The sequence below is a fragment of the Cinclus cinclus genome, chromosome 28 (genome assembly GCF_963662255.1).
Source record: "Cinclus cinclus chromosome 28, bCinCin1.1, whole genome shotgun sequence".
In the NCBI taxonomy this organism is placed as follows: domain Eukaryota; kingdom Metazoa; phylum Chordata; class Aves; order Passeriformes; family Cinclidae; genus Cinclus; species Cinclus cinclus.
The window spans coordinates 6,520,143-6,536,975 of NC_085073.1; the positions used below are offsets into that span (position 1 = coordinate 6,520,143).

Genomic DNA, 16,833 nt, shown 5'->3' on the forward strand with positions numbered 1-16,833 from the left:
GGATTTTTCCCAGCCCGGATCCCAACGGCTCTGCCAGGGACCCCAAAACACCCCGAGGCGACACTGGGGGACACAGAGCCACCCCTCACCCTGTCGTGGGGTCACTCCCGGTGTCTTTCCCCCGCGGGGACATCGCTGGCGAGGTGGCTCTGCCCAGCCGGGGGTGGCACCGTGTCCCCATCGTGGTCCCTGCGGGTCCCTGGGGGTCGGGGACACCTTAGGGACACCCTGGGGACACTTTGGGGACATGGAGGGGACACCCTGGGGACATGGAGGGGACTCAGCACAGGGCAAAGGTGGTGCTTGGGGAGGCTGAAGGCGGGGGGCGACATTGTCACTTTGTCACTCGGTGCCACCTCCAAGCGGGTGTCTGGGGGTGTCCACTACGGTCACTGTCACCCTGTCCCCAACCCATGGGGATGTCGCGACTCCCCAGCCCTGCAGGATGGCCAGGGGGAGTCCGAGGGGGCCAGGATGTGGGGCCCCAACTCCTGCCACCACCATTGTCACCCTGTCCCCAACCCATAGAGAGGGGCCGGACCGTGGGACATCGTTCCTGCCACCACCACCGTCACATTGTCCCCATCCCATGGGGATGTCGCGACTCCCCAGCCCCTCCAGATGCCCGGGGGGGGGGAGGGGTTCGGGCACCACGTCCTGCCCACGGCCACTGTCACCTTGTCCCCAAGCCGTGGAGAGAGCTCCGGCTTTGCTCGCGCCCCCAGCCCCGCAGGATGCCCGGAGGGGCCCGGGGGGGGTGCGGGCCGCGGGGCTGACCCCTGCCCGGTGGCTGTTTCCTGTCCTGGCTGCTCCGGGTCCCTTGGGGACAGGGAAGTGTCTGCGATGGCCCGGCCGGTGTCGCTGCCGGAGCCATTCTCAGCTACCGCCGCTTCCTTTTCCTGAGCTGCAAATAACAGTGAGTCACCCGCGGCCCCCCCGAGGGGACAGTGCCACCCCCGAGGGGACACCGCCACCCCTGACCTCCCCCCGAGGGGACAGTGCCACCCCCGAGGGGACACCGCCACCCCTGCCCCCTGTCGCCGCCGGGATGCTCCAGATCCCTCCTCTGTCCATTCCCAAATTAACACCCCCCAATTAACCCATCCCCACACCGTGGGAACGCTGTTCCCAGTTCTGGAATTCCGTTCCCAGTTCGGGAATTCTGTTCCCAGTTCTAGAATTCCGTTCCCAGTTCGGAAATTCTGTTCCCAGTTCTAGAATTCCCTTCCCAGTTCCCCTCCCCAACCCAAACCTTCCCAGGGCAGGGGGGACCGCCCTGGGCCCCACTGGGGGACACCGGGGGACACAAAGGGGACACCGGGGGACACTGGGGGCATCCCCCCGAGGGTTCCGGGGGGACTCCTCGGGGTGGGGGGGCCCGGATGTGTGGCTGCCCTTGGCACAGGATGCGGCCGCAGGAAAATCCAACTTTCCTGGAAATCTTCTTCCAAGCGAGCCCGGGGGCGCTGGGCAGTCACGGCAGAGCTGTCCCCCCCTGTGCCCGCCCTGTCCCCTCGCTGTCCCTTCCCACGGTGCCACCCGAGCTGTCCCCAGCCCCGAGCTGTCCCCAGCCCCGTGTGCCGCCCCGCAGGGACACGCACACGCACTCGCACCCTGCGTTCCCCGCGGGATCCGATTCCCCGCAATTCCCACGCCGCTCCTGGGAACTTTTTTTTTTCCCCCTAGGGTGAGGGGCAATTCCAGGGCACCGAAATGGGATTGGGGGGCGGAGGGGGGGGGGGGGTGAGGGTGGGATCGAATTCCATTATTTTGGGGCAGGAAACAATTCCGGATAATTCCAGGGATGTGCCAGGCAGCGAAATGGGATGAAGGAATGGAATCCCGATTTTTTCCCTCTTTTTTTTCTTTTTTTTTTTTTCTTTTTTTTTTTTCCCCCCTTCCCCTCTCTACTCCAGGATCAACGATTCCAGAGCCCGGATAACCCGACAGGATCGAATTCCCTGGAATTCCCACGCTGGGGCTGGGAATTTTGGGGCAGGACATCATTCCAGACAATTCCAGACAATTCCAGGGGCGAGCCAGGTACCAAAAGGGGATGGAAGGAATGAAATCCCAATTTTTTTTCCTCCGCTCCAGGAACGATCCCAGTGCCCGGATAACCCAGCAGGATCGAATTCCCTGGAATTCCCATTCCGGAGCTGGGAATTTTGGGGCAGGACACAATTCCAGACAATTCCAAGGGTGCAGAAATGGGATGGAAGGAATGAAATCCCATTTATTTTTTTCTTTTACTCTCTCCACTCCAGGAACAATCCCAGCGTTGGCATAACCCAGCGGGATTGAATTCCCTGGAATTCCCATTCCTGGTCTGGGAATTTCGGGGCTGGACACAATTCCAGGGACGAGCCGGGCACCAAACTGGGATGGAAGGAATGAAATCCCATTTATTTATTTTTCTTTTACTCCCTCCGCTCCAGGAACAATCCCAGCGACTGGACAACCCGGGCGGGATCGAATTCCCACGCCGGGGCCGGGAATTTCGGCGCAGAACACAATTCCAGACGGGCGCCGAAACGGGATGGAAGGAACGAAATCCTTTTTTTTTTTTTTTTTTTTTCCTCTCTCTCCACTCCAGGAACAATCCCAGCGGCAGCAGAAGCTTTGCCCGGATAACCCGGCGGGTCCCCGGGAGCATCCGGCACGGCAGGAAGGAGCCCGGCAGGAGGAAATATTAAATCCAGGGATATAAACACCGCTCCGGGAGCAGCTCCACCCCAACACACCCCCCCTAAAAAGCGGGGTGAAGGCAGGGTGGGGCAACCAGAGCTCGGGCAAGGATGGAGAAGAGCAGCTTCGCCATGGCTAAATTCGGTTTGGAGCACAAAGAGGCGATCCCAAAGCGCGACTGCGGTTTTTATGTCAAATATATTTTCCTTTTCACCTCGCTGATCCAATTTTTGATCATCCTGGGGCTCGTGCTGTTCATGGTGTACGGGAATGTCCAGGCGGGCACCGACACTCACCTGAGGCTGCTGGAGGAGCAGGTCCAGAGCCACTACAGCAAGATTGTGGCCTTGGGTGCCACCAACGCCAACCTGAGCCGCGTCCTCAACGCCACCCTCAAGGACAAGGACAAGGTGCAGGGGATGGCGCTGAAGGTGCAGAAGGAGCTGGAGAAGTGTAACAGCAGCCAGAATTCCAACAGCGTGCCCCAGGTGGACCCCGGGGTTTGGGGAGGGTTGGGAATCGGCGGAGGGGAAGGGGTGGCCCAGCCTGAGGGTGACGCTGGTGTCGCCTCCTCGTCACCTCGGGCGGCTGCGGCGAGGGAAGCGCCGAAAGGGGGGGTTTGGAATCTCGGGGTTTTCTTCCTCATCCTCTTCCTCGTCTTCTTCATCCCGTGCGCCCGGAGATCTCCCAGAGCTCAGCAGGGGGTGCCGGGGGATTTTTATGGAGTGTTCTGATCCCTCTACTCTTCCTCCTCTTCCTCCTCCTCATCCCCGGGGCTCTCCCAGAGCCCCTGAGGTGGTGCCGGGGGTGTTTTTGGGGTGCTCTGACCCCTCTCCTCCTCCTCTTCCTTCCCCCGGGTCTCTCTCTGTCACCTGGGATGATGCTGGGAATGTTTTTGGGGTTCTCTGGCCCCTCTCCCCTTCCTCTTCCTACTCCTCCTCATCCTCCCCAGCCCCTGGAGCTCTCCCAGAGCCCCTGAGGTGATGCCGGGGGTGTTTTGGGATGTTCTGACCCCTCTCCTCCTCTTCCTCCTCCTCTTCCTCCTCCTCCTCCTCCTCCTCCTCCCCAGGGCTCTCTCTGTCTCCTCTGGGGACCGGGATGGTGCCTGGGGTGTTTTTGGGGTGTTGTTTTGGTTGTTTTGGGGGTGTTCTGAGCCCTCTCCTCCTCCTCCTCCTCCTCTTCCTCCCGCCCAGCTGCAGGAGCTCGTGTACCACCAGGTGAAGCTGACCGAGTGCCACATGCTCGCCACCATCATCAACACCACCTGCCACGGTAAGAGACACCCCCACCCCCCCCCCCCAAAAAAAAAACCCTGGGCACCCCCCCTCCCCACACTTCTGAGACCCCCAGAACCTCCTGAGAACCCCCAGAACCCCTTGAGGACCCCCCAGAATCCCCTCCTCACCCTCCTGCACACCCCGAACCCTCCCTGAGGACCTCTAGAACCCCCTGGGGACCCTCAACATCCCCTTCCCATCCTCTTTGGGATCCTCAGCACTCCCTGAGGATGCCCAGAACCTCCTTCCCACCCTCCTGGGGACCCCCACACCTCCTGAAGACCCCCAGGACCCCCTTCCCAGCGCCTTTGGAACTCCAGAACCCACTTCCCACCCCTTGGAGCCCCTCAACTCTCCATTCCCACCCTCCCGGGGACCCCCAGCACCCCCTAAGGACACCCAACTCTCCCTTCCCATCCTTTGGAGCCTGCCAGCACCCCCTTTTCCCACCTTTTGGAGCCCCCAAATCTCTCCCCACCCACCTGGGCACCCCCAGCACCGCTTTGAGGATCCCCAGCATCCCCTTCCCACCCTTTGGAGCCCCCCCCAAAACTCTCCATTCCCACCCTCCTGGGCACCCCCAGCACCCCCAAGTGACCTGCACCACCCCAAACCATGGGGTGACACCCAGGGGGAGACCCCCGAATCCCAAATCCCCCTTCCCCAGACCCAAACCCTGTCCCCACAACTTTCCCAAAGGTGACAAGCTGGAGCTGCAGCGACAACTGGACCTGGCCAGGTCATCCAAAAAAACTCTGGAAGAAAATAACCAGCAGAGCCGGGGTGAGCTGGCCAAAGCCACCCAGGAGAGGGACAGATGCCAGCAGGACCTGAAGAGCGCCAGGACCGAGGGTGACCTGAGCAGGGTGGAGCTGGAGGTGCAGAAACACAAATGCAGCTCCCTCCAAAACGACGTGAACGAGAAATTACCAAGGATCTCGGAGCTGCTGAAGCAATTCCAGTGCAAGGAAGCCGAGAACGAGCTGGGGCAGATCCGGGGTCGCGTGGAGGGTTTGTTCCGACAGCAGCAGGAGAGGGATTCCCAATTTATCTGGAAGGGCACCTGCGAGCTGAGCGTGCAGCAGTGTCGCCTCAACTGCTCCCGGGAAATGCAGGAGCTGGAGAAGAAGATCCAGGGGCTGGAGAAGAGGGAGAAAGATGGAGTGGAGGAGAGGAAAAGGCTGGAGGTGGAGAGGGACAAGGCGGGGAAGGAGCTGGAGGAGAAGAGGAGAGCAGCGGAGGCGCAGGCGGAGGCGCTGAGGGAGAGGCTGGTGGGGTGCATGGCCAAGGTGGGGACACGGGGACTTCACTGGGGACACGGGGACACGGGGACTTCATTGGGGACACGGGGACACGGGGACTTCACTGGGGACACGGGGACACGGGGACTTCATTGGGGACACGGAGACTTCACTGGGGACACGGGGACTTCACTGGGGACACGGGGACACGGGGACTTCATTGGGGACACGGAGACTTCATTGGGGACACGGGGACTTCATTGGGGACACGGGGACTTCATTGGGGACACGGGGACACGGGGACTTCATTGGGGACATGGGGACTTCCCTGGGGACACGGGGAATTGGGGGACACGGGGCACTGGGGACATGGGCACAGGCACCTCTGCACCAGGATTTTCCTTCCTGACACCGGGATTTGGTTTGTGTGGGGAATTTCCCACTGACCAGTGCCCCCCTGACCAGTGCCCCCCTGACCAGTGGCCCCCTGACCAGTGCCCTCTGTCCCCCCAGATGCCCCACCTGGAGCTGTCGGGCTCGCGGGTGCCGCTCAGCACCGGCCGCTCGGGCTCCTTCCCAGGCCCGGGCTCCTACATGGAATTCCTGAGGAACCCGGCCACGCTGGGCACCATGGGTGAGTCCCTGCAGGGATTGGGGACACTCCGGGGGGAGTCACCGTGTCCCCCTGGGTGCCCATCCCATCCCATTATCCCATCCCATTATCCCATCCCATTATCCCATCCCATTATCCCATCCCATCCCATCCCATCCCATTATCCCATCCCATTATCCCATCCCATCCCATCCCATTATCCCATCCCATCCCATCCCATCCCATCCCATCCCATCCCATCCCATCCCATCCCATCCCATCCCATCCCATCCCATCCCAATCCCATAAATCCCATCCCATTCCAACCCCACTAGGAAGGAAGAACCTGGAGGACGTCCAGCGGATGCTGCAGGTGATGGAGCAGTACCTGAAGACCCCCAGGTGAGGCTACACAGGTGACACAGGTGACACCGCACCCTTTCCCCACTCCTGGACGTTCCAGTGACCCCAATCCCAATTTCCCCACAGCGGATAACGCCGGGAAAAATCCCTGGAGAACCAAGAGCCGCCCAGGAGGTGCTTCCCGCAGCACGGATGGCATTGTCCCCTCGTGCCCGTGTCCCCAACCCTGCCCCGTGTGTCCCCAGAGGATGTAACCCCCCCCCGGCTGGAGCGGGACAACAGCCAGCCCCAAATCTGGGGACAACTCGCTGCTCGTGTGTGCGGAAATCCATGGAAAAATCGGGATTTGGGGAGTGGGAATTGATCCTGGATCGGCACAGAGGGGTGGGAAATGCCCGAGGATGAGGGACAGGGGTGGCCTTGTCCCCAAAGGATCAGGGACAGGGGTGGCCCCGGCCCCCCTGGAGCCGGGAAGGATTTATCCCCAGCATTTATTCCCACAATCCATTCCCGCCATTTATTCCCATGATTAATTCCCAGAATTTATTCCCGAGATTTATTCCTACGATTTCTTCCCAGGATTTTTTACCAGAATTCATTCCAAGGATTTATTCCGGTGATTTATTCCCAGGATTTATTCCCGGGATTTTTTTCCTAGGATTTATTCTCAAGACTTTTTTCCCAGAATTTATTCCCGCAATTTCCCCCCCCCCTCCAGGATTTATTCCGGTGATTTATTCCCAGGATTTATTCCCGGGATTTTTTTCCTAGGATTTATTCTCAAGACTTTTTTCCCAGAATTTATTCCCGCAATTTCCCCCCCCCCTCCAGGATTTATCCCCGCGATTTATTCCCCAGATTTATTCCCGGGATTTAAATCCACCTTTCCTGTGGAAAATCCTTTTCCTGTCCTGCCACCAGGCGCTCCTCAGCGCCACCTGAGTGTCCCCTCCTCTGTCCTTTGTGCCACCCCAAATGTCCCCAAATCCCAGGATAGTGGCACTGCCACCCCAAATGTCCCCAAATCCCAGGACAATGGCACTGCCACCTCCAGGGATGGCGATGTCACCGTGTCCCCCCCCCACCCACGTCCCTGCCCCGCCCCCTTCCTGCCCAGCCCCAGGACGGGACTGTGGTGACAAAAGTGACAAAAGTGACAAATTGTCACCGTCCCTGAAGGTCTCCGGCACTGCCAGAGGATTTCCTGGAATTCCTCCATGGATAATCTCGGAGCACCAGGCGCTTCCTGAGCCTGGGGAGGGGAAGGGGATGGTGGCACAGGGGTCTCCCCAAGAGATGTCACCATCTTGAGGGTGGCAGAGCCACCAGCAAAACCCCAAATCTGTCGTGGTTTGGGGGAATTCCATGGATTGGGATGGATCCCGGGGATCCCAAACTTCTCCCACCGAATCCTTGGGGTTTGGGGATGCAGGGACGTGTCCCATGTCACACTGGGGATGGGGACACCCCAAGGTGGGGACACCTGGGGTGGCTTTTCCCGTCCAGGTCCTTGTTTGTCCCCCTGATCGGGAAACGGGACCTTTTTTGGGTTTTTTTCCCAGCCTTTTTTGGGGGTTTTCCAGGCCTTTTCTGAAGTTCTTTGCCCATATTTGGGGCTTGGGGACACCCACAGGGGGACACCAAAGCCACCACGGTTTAATCCCGGTGCCACCACAACAATGGGGACAATCCCACGAGTGCTGGTGTCACTTCCCGACACAAAAATCCCGAAAAATGACATCCAGGATGTCATCGGTGCCCACGTGCCCGGTGATCCTGCCCAGCTCCCGCCGTGCCACCCTCAGCAGCTCGGCTGCCACCGCCAGGTCCCCGGTGTCACCGGCGTCACCGCGGCCGAACCGCGCCAGCGCCGCCGCGCAGGCCCCGAGGTGACGGCTGTGCCTGGTCTGGGTCAGGGTGGGGGACCCCAAAAGGGGATCCCCACATCTGGAAAAGGGGAGCAGGTGTGGGGAAAGGGGATTGTGGGGAAAATGGAATGGGATGGGATGGGATGGGATGGGATGGGGACAGGGATGGGATGGGATGGGATGGGATGGGATGGGATGGGATGGGATGGGATGGGATGGGATGGGATGGGATGGGATGGGATGGGATGGGATGGGATGGGATGGGATGGGATGGGGACAGGGATGGGATGGGGACAGGGATGGGATGGGATGGGATGGGATGGGATGGGGACAGGGATGGGATGGGATGGGATGGGATGGGATGGGATGGGATGGGATGGGATGGGATGGGATGGGATGGGATGGGATGGGATGGGATGGGATGGGATGGGGACAGGGATGGGATGGGGACAGGGATGGGATGGGATGGGATGGGATGGGATGGGATGGGATGGGATGGGATGGGATGGGATGGGATGGGAAAAGGGATCAGGGATGGAAAAGGGATCAGGGATGGAAAAGGGGATCACCCATGGAAAAGGAGGCTCACCCAGCCCAGAGCACCCCAAAAATCACCAGGATGAAGCTTTGGGATCCCCCACCCGCCCCCCCTGGACTCACAGCTGTGCCAGCTGCTGTGCCAGCAGATCCAGCAGCGCCTCCAGCCCCTGGCCCGTCTTGCAGGACAGGAGGGTGGCAGGGTGTCCCTGGGCACAGGTGGCACTCGGGGACACGCCGTGCCCCCCCAGCAGGTCGCACTTGTTGAGCACCAGCACACAGGGGGTGTCCGGGGGGGGCTCCAGGGCGGCCAGAGCGTCCCCCAGGGCCACCGGGGTGGGTGACACCGAGGTGGCATCCAGCACTGCCAGCACCAGGTCAGCCTGGCACAGCCTGGGGACAACACGGTGAGGTCACCTTCGGGTCTGAGCTATGGGGACAACCCCAAAACCCACCTAAACCACCCCAAAACCTCCCCAAACCACCCCCAAACCATCCCAAAACCTCCCTAAACCACCCCAAAACCTCCTGAAAACTCCTCCAGCCCCACTGAGGTGACATCCAGCACTGCCAGCCCCGCACAGCCTGGGGACACACAGCAATGTCACCTTCGGGTCTGAGCTATGGGGACAACCCCAAAACCACCCGAAAATCTCCCCAGAACCACCGCAAAACTTCCTGAAACATCTCCAGCCCCCAGGGCCACCAGGGTGGGTGACACTGCTAAATCTCCTCAAAATCCCCCCAAAACACCTCAAAACCACCCCAAAACCTCCTGAGAATCTCCCCAAAACCCCCCTGGGCAAATGCAGCTCCCAGGGCCACCATGGTGGGTGACACTGAGGTGACATCCAGCACTGCCAGCCTGGCACAGCCTGGGGACACACATGAACGTCACCTTCGGGTCTGAGCAACGGGGACAACCCCAAAACCTCCCTAAACCACCCCAAAACCTCCCAAAACCACCCCAAACCTCCCCAAGCCATCCCGGGTCTCACCGGTGCCGGGCCCGGGTCACCCCCTCGCGCTCCACGGGGTCGGTGGCCTGGCGCAGCCCCGCGGTGTCACTGAGCACCAGCGGGTACCCCCCGATGTCCAGGGCCACCTCCAGCACGTCCCGCGTGGTGCCCGCCACGGGGGACACGATGGCGGCGGGACGGCGGCCTGGGGACAGCGGGAAGGGTCCCTGGGGGATTTTGGGAATTGTCCTGGTCCCCGCTGTGGGTGACCTGGGGGGCAATGGGAATGGTTCCCTCTGGAATTTTGGGAGCGTTATCCCAATCCCTCCACACCCAGTCCCCACCGTAGGTGACACAATGGCCTGGGGACAGCAGGAATGGTTCCCTCTGCAATTTTGGGAATTTTCTTGATCCCTCCATGCCCGCAGGTGACTTGGGAGACATCGGGAAGGGTCCCTGGGGGATTTTGGTAATTGTCCCAGTCCCTGCTGTGGGTGACCTGGGAATGGTTCCCTGTGGAATTTTGGGAATTATCCCAACCCCTCCTCACCCATGGGTGACCTGGGAATAGCTCCCTGTGGAATTTTGGGAGCGTTCCCACCACGGGTGACACGGTGACCCTGGGGACACCGGGAACAACTCCCTCTGGAATTTTGGGAATTATCCCAGCCCTTCCACACCCACGGCTGCACACAATGACCTGGGGACACCGGGAACGGTTTCCCTGTGGGATTTCGGGAATTCTCCCGGGTTTCCCCGTGCCCCACTCACACAGCAGGTTCAGCAGGCTGCTCTTGCCCACGTTGGGGGGTCCTGTGATGACCGCCCGGACCCCTCCCCTCAGCAGCTCCCCCCGGCGCCCGTCCCGCAGGTGAGCTCGGATCTGCTGCTCCAGAGCCCGCACGGTGCCCTGCACTGCGGGGACACGGCCGGGGGTCACCCCAAAGCGGGGGGAAACAGCCCGGGAGACCCCCGTGCTGACCCCAAACCAGGGGGATTAAAACAACGGGAGAGACCCCCTGTGCTGACCCCAAATTTGGGAATAAAACAACGGGAGTGACCCCCTGTCCTGATCCCAAATTTGGGATTAAAACAACGGGAGTGACCCCCTGTCCTGATCCCAAATTTGGGATTAAAACAACGGGAGAGACCCCCTGTCCTGATCCCAAATTTGGGATTAAAACAACGGGAGAGACCCCCTGTCCTGATCCCAAATTTGGGATTAAAACAACGGGAGTGACCCCCTGTCCTGATCCCAAATTTGGGATTAAAACAACGGGAGTGACCCCCTGTGCTGACCCCAAATTTGGGAATAAAACACCAGGAGTGACCCTCTGTGCTGACCCCAAATTTGGGAATAAAACACCAGGAGTGACCCTCTGTGCTGACCCCAAACTGGGGGGGAAACAATAGGAGAGACCCCCCCCCCCCCCCATGCTGACCCCAAATTTGGGATTAAAACAACGGGAGTGACCCCCTGTCCTGATCCCAAATTTGGGATTAAAACAACGGGAGAGACCCCCTGTCCTGATCCCAAATTTGGGATTAAAACAACGGGAGAGACCCCCTGTCCTGATCCCAAATTTGGGATTAAAACAACGGGAGTGACCCCCTGTCCTGATCCCAAATTTGGGATTAAAACAACGGGAGTGACCCCCTGTGCTGACCCCAAATTTGGGAATAAAACACCAGGAGTGACCCTCTGTGCTGACCCCAAATTTGGGAATAAAACACCAGGAGTGACCCTCTGTGCTGACCCCAAACTGGGGGGGAAACAATAGGAGAGACCCCCCCCCCCCCCCATGCTGACCCCAAATTTGGGATTAAAACAACGGGAGTGACCCCCTGTCCTGATCCCAAATTTGGGATTAAAACAACGGGAGAGACCCCCTGTGCTGACCCCAAATTTAGGAATAAAACACCAGGAGAGACCCCCTGTGCTGACCCCAGATTTAGGAATAAAACACCAGGAGTGACCCCACATCCCACCCAGGTGCACAAACACAAACCTGGATTACCCAGGTGGCCAAAAGCCACCCCGAATGTCCCCACTGCCCCGTGCCACCGTGCCCAGCAGCCCGGTGGGGACACAGCTGTGACACAGCGAGGACATCACCTCCTCACCTCGAGACAAAACCTCTTCCTCCACGTTGTCATCCTCACCGAAATCGATGTAAGCCTCGATATGGGCCAGTGCCTGCTTGGGAATGCGAGCCATGGGGACATCCCCAAACTGGTGGCCACAATAATGAGGTCTGGTAGCCCTCCAGGTGAGTCTCACCTGGGTTAAGGGATATGAGCAAGCACCTATTTGGGACTGTGAGCCCCGGGATCACCCCCCAAACTGGTGGCCACCACAGGGAGGTCTGGTAGCCCTCCAGGTGGGTCTCACCTGCGTTAAGGTGTGGCTCCAGCCCTGGTACAGCCGCCCCAGGTCTCCCTCCATCTGTCTCAGGGCCTGCCGTCGCTGTGCCTCGGTCTCGGCCCCGATCAGGTCCCGCAAGCCCTCGGCCGCCGTCAGGTCCAGCTTGCCCCGACGGAACGCGCGCAAGGTGAACTCACCTGGCTCGGCCGGCCGGAGCCCGGGCAAGCGGCCTGAGACAGGGGAGAGGGAGCAGGAGATAAAGGGGAGAGGTGGGAAGGGCGGGAGGATCCCGAGGGAAAAAGGGTTTGGGAGGAACGGAGAGGATTTTGGGGTCAGAAGGGAGAAGTGGGAAGGGTGGAAAGATCCCGAGAGAAAAGGGATTCCAAGAGAAAAGGGATCCCGAGGGAAAAGGGTTTGGGAGGAACAGAGAGGATTTTGGGATAACAAAGGGGAGAGGTGGGAAGGGTGGAAGGATCCTGAGGGAAAAGGGATTCCAAGAGAAAAGGGATCCCGAGGGAAAAAGGGTTTGGGAGGAACGGAGAGGATTTTGGGGTCATAGGGGAGAAGTGGGAAGGGTGGAAGGATCCCGAGAGAAAAGGGGTGGGGAGAAACTGAGAGAATTTTGGGATCACAAAGGGGAGAAGTGGGAAGGGTGGAAGGATCCTGAGGGAAAAGAGGTCCAGACTCTGAAATTTGGGGAAAGAACATTGGGAGAGGTGTTGTGTCCTGACCCCAAATTTGGGGAAAAAACAGCAGGAGAGACCCAGCATGGGGAGTAACTGAGAGAATTTTTGGGATCACAAAAGGAAGGGGGGAAAAGGGGTAGAGGAGAATCCCCTGGCAGCATCAGGATTCTAAAGGGAAGGACACCAAGGGGAAAGGGAAAAAGGGATAGTTTGGGGTAGGATGGAAAAGGGACATTTTGGGGTGGGACAGGATCGGGATGGGAAGGAAAAGGAAAATTTTGGGGTGGGAAAGGGATATTTTGGGATGGGAAACAACCAGGATAAGATGGCAAAGGGACATTTTGGGGTGGGGGCTCACCCAGGGCCCGCAGCACCCCGCTGACCACGGCGGGCCCCCCGTGCACGTGCAGCTCAGCACAATCCTCCCCAGTGAAGCTGTGGGGTCCTGGGGGCACACGGGACTGGGCTGGGCTGGGCACCCCCATCTCCCACCCCAAACACCCCAAAATGGCATTTGGGCACCCCCAGGACTGACCTTTTCCCTGTAGGATCCCAAACTGGGCCGGGAAATCCCAAAGGGATCTGCCAGTTCCCAAGAGCCCCATGGGGCACTGAACACCCCCTAACCCATCACCCAGAGCCCCCAAAAACCCAATTTGTGCCCCCCAAATTCCAAATCCGTGCCCCCTACTTGGGAACCAGACCCCCATGGAGCCCTGAGCTCGCCCCCAAACCCCGATTTCTGATCCCCAAACCCCAATTCATCCCCTAAACCCCAATCCGTGCCCCCAAACCCCAATTTCTGCTCCCCAAACCCCCAATCCGTGCCCTCCCAAACCCCAATTTTTAGCCCCCAAACCCCAATCCATTCCCCCAAACCCCAATTTCTGCTCCTCCAAACCCCAATTCCTGCCCCCCAGACCCCAATTTCTGTCCCCCCCAGACCCCAAATCCCAATTCCTGTCCCCCAAACCTGGGAACCAGACCACCAGTCCCCGGTCCAGGGTCTCGGCCGTGTGGGGGTCCCGGATCCTCCTCAGGGCCAGGACCCTCGGGGGGGGCATTTTGGGGGTCCCGGCCAGGCTCTGCAGGGCCCCCCGGCTGCCCGGGCCGCTGGCACGGATCACGGCCACCCCACAGCGACCCGGGGCAGAGGACAGCGCGAAGATGGTGTCACCTGTGCCACCTGTGCCAGCTCTGTCACCTGTGCCACCTCTGTAACCTCTGTCACCTGTGTCACCTGTGCCACCTCTGTAACCTCTGTCACTTGTGTCACCTCTGTCACCTCTGTCACCTGTGCCACCTCTGTAACCTCTGTCACCTGTGTCACCTGTGCCACGTCTCCCTGCAGGTGGCACCGCGCAGCTCAGGGGACGGGCCCAGCTAGGGGAGGGGAGGGCTGGGGTCATTATGGGCACCCCCGGGTGGGCACAGAGCGGGAGAGACCCCCGGGCGTGCCCAGGGAACCTCCACAGGTGTGCTCAGGTATTCCCGTCTACAGGTGGGACCCCTCTCCAGGTGAGACCCCTCCCCAGGTGAGACCCTTCCCCAGGTGGGCCCCTCCCCAAGTGAGACCCCTCCCTATACACCCCCTCCCCAGGTACCCCCATCCCCAGGTGAGACCCCTCCTCAGGTACTCCCCTCCCCACACACCCCCCGCACCCCACATCCCCCAAACCCCCATCTCACCCATTCCCGTCCCCTCCATCCCAGAGCCACCCCCGGGGGTGTCCCCGTGTCCCCGTGTCCCCCTGTCCCTGTTACCTGCCCCGCACCGCCCTCACAACCCCGCGCAGCGCCATCATCCCGCGCCCCCCTAGCCCCGCCCACCGCCGCACGCCATTGGTCGATACTCACCGGGACGGGCGTGGCTACGAGGAAATCCCGCTTCTGATTGGCTAATACGTAACAATAGCAGCGCCCTTTCCCCTGCTCTTCCGCCCATCAACGCATACTATTGGTCAGTACAAAGTGGGGGGCGTGGCTAATAGTGAAACATCGATTCTGATTGGTTAATAATCAAACATGGCGGCGCCCTGATTGAAGCCATGCAGACCCAGCAGTTCCGCCCGGTCCTGCCCGGGGATCCCCGCGTGTCCCCTCGGGGTCGCGCTGCCCGAACCCCCCCCGGGTTTGTTCCCCACCCCGAGGGGCTACCGGGCTGCAGCCCGCTCCTCTCGGTCCCTTCCAGCCTCTGCTCGCCCACCGCTCACGGCTGTACCCTAAAAATCCTCCTGTACTAGTTTCGGATTTGATAATTTGAATATTTTTTTTGGCCAAAACACCAAATTTATGTTGAGGGTTTAGCGTTGGCCAAATTGTCAGTGCGCTTACTAGAATGTTTTATTCCTTTTCTGCTGTGAGATAGGATTAGGAGGGAGGCAAAACAGGTTTAACTTTAAATGATGTAATGAAAATCTTTATTACTAAAAACCATAAGGAAAAGAATAAAACTTAGAATAAACGTTTCAGAACACTTTTCCTCCCCCTACAACTTCTTTTTTTTTTTTTTTCCCCACTGACAATGTACAAAAATAATTCGTCCTTTCTACACCCACACATGTTGCAGTGCCGGGTTGGGGGGATGTGGCTTTGTCCCCATCCTGGGGTGTCCTGGAGCATCTGAGGGTTTTGGGGGACCCTTGCCCACCTTGGGGGGTCCCTCCCGCTTGGCACCCCCGCACCCCGAGAGGCTGTACCCACCCAAGCCGGAGCTGCTCCTCCCCCGGGAACCCCAATCCCAGCCCGTCCCGGGGCTCCGATCCCCCCGAAGGGCTCGGCACCGAGCCCTGGCTTGGGGGGCGAGGGGGGGACCCCAAAAAAATCTTCCCTGGTGTGCGGGGAAGAGCCGCGGCCGCCCGAGCCCGCAGCGCTCCGTGAACCAGAAAAATGATCCGGGAGCCGCGTCATGGCTCGGCTCGGCTCGGCTCCTCGTCCTGCTCTCCATCCTCATCCTCATCCTCATCCTCATCCTCATCCTCCTCATCCTCATCTTCATCCTCATCCTCTTCCCATCCTGCTCGCCTTTCTCTTTATCCCCCATCCCTTCCTGCTCTCAGTCTACTGGGATAGACCGGGATAGACCGGGAATCACACTGGGATAGACTGGGATGAACAGAGATGGACTGGGATAGACTGGGAATCCCACAAGGATATAGACAGAGATAGATCGGGACAGACTGGGACAGACTGGGAATCCCAGTCAGGGACACTGCCCAGGCCACAGCGATTTCCGGGGTACCTGAGCCCAGCGATGCCACTGGCTCCCCAAAATCCCCGCAGGCACCACCCCCAGACCCCATTCCCCACCCGGGACAAGATTCGGGGATCATCCCGAAGGATCCACAATCCCGATTCCCACCCGGGACAGGATTCGGGGATCATCCCGAAGGATCCACAATCCCCATTCCCACCCGGGACAGGATTCGGGGATCATCCCGAGGGATCCACAGCCCTGCCATGCTCAGCCCTGCCCTCCCCAGGAAATATTCCCAATCCTGCCCCCCCCCCGCCCCCCCCCCCCCCCCCCAGATCTAACTGTGCCCTGTCTCCAGCTGAGGTGACAACAGCGGGGACATCTCCTGGTGGCACCAGCGAGCCGGGCTGGCACCCAGCCCCTGCCCCAAAATAGCCACGGGAGGGGCAGGGGGGGCAGGGCTGGGCACAGCTCTCACCCCAAATCCCAAATTCCCGGGGAGCGGGGAGGGGATGGGGGGGGTCCCAGGCGGTCCAGGCCAGGAAGGACCCTCCGGGATTTATTTTCTGGGAGGTGGGGGTGGGAGGTGCAGGGGATCCCCTTAAGATGAGGAAGACGGGGGGGAGCACAGCCCGAGGGGGGGAGCGGGCGGGGGGGGGGTCACCCAAAATGTCACGAGGGCAACGCGCGCCCCGCTCGGATTACCGGGAACGGGGCGGGGGAGGGGGGGGGGACCGAGGGGGACACTCGGGGACAACCAAAACAAAGATGGGGGGGCGGGGTGAAGATGTGAGGAGGGGACACTGGGGACAGCGTGGGACAAAACTGGGACCCCCACCCACTCGTGAGCCCCCCCCATCCCCACCCCCGGGACAGGGCGCGGCCGGACACGCGTGGCCGGTGCTGCGGGCGCTGGGGAGACGCGGCCAACCAGAGCATTAAAGGGGGGGAGGAGGACCGGGAGCTGCGGGCTCCGCTCCGCCGCCTTTGTCCCTCCTCCCGAGCCGCCGCCGGCCGTGGCACCGGCGGTGGCACCCGGTGGTGGCCCCGGCGGCCTCATG

The 16,833-nt window shown here is 60.4% G+C and overlaps 2 protein-coding genes across 2 annotated transcripts; one reads left to right on the forward strand and one right to left on the reverse strand.

The window, feature by feature from the left end:
- The first annotated feature begins 1,720 nt into the window (after positions 1-1,720).
- Positions 1,721-6,294, forward strand: PLVAP (plasmalemma vesicle associated protein). The gene is made up of 6 exons (XM_062510080.1): positions 1,721-3,176; positions 3,882-3,960; positions 4,665-5,254; positions 5,720-5,840; positions 6,134-6,200; positions 6,288-6,294. The coding sequence occupies exons 1-6, from the start codon at positions 2,799-2,801 to the stop codon at positions 6,292-6,294; spliced, it is 1,242 nt and encodes a 413-aa protein (XP_062366064.1). The 5' UTR covers positions 1,721-2,798.
- Positions 6,295-7,418: 1,124 nt separating this feature from the next.
- Positions 7,419-16,832, reverse strand: GTPBP3 (GTP binding protein 3, mitochondrial). Its single transcript, XM_062510081.1, is given in 14 exon segments — positions 7,419-8,108; positions 8,690-8,959; positions 9,565-9,730; positions 10,297-10,440; positions 11,650-11,722; positions 11,918-12,120; positions 12,935-13,021; positions 13,550-13,791; positions 13,907-13,959; positions 15,054-15,307; positions 15,310-15,408; positions 15,411-15,503; positions 16,115-16,193; positions 16,611-16,832. Coding segments are annotated over 14 exon segments (2,226 nt in total). The 3' UTR covers positions 7,419-7,867.
- Between the last annotated feature and the right edge of the window lies 1 nt (position 16,833).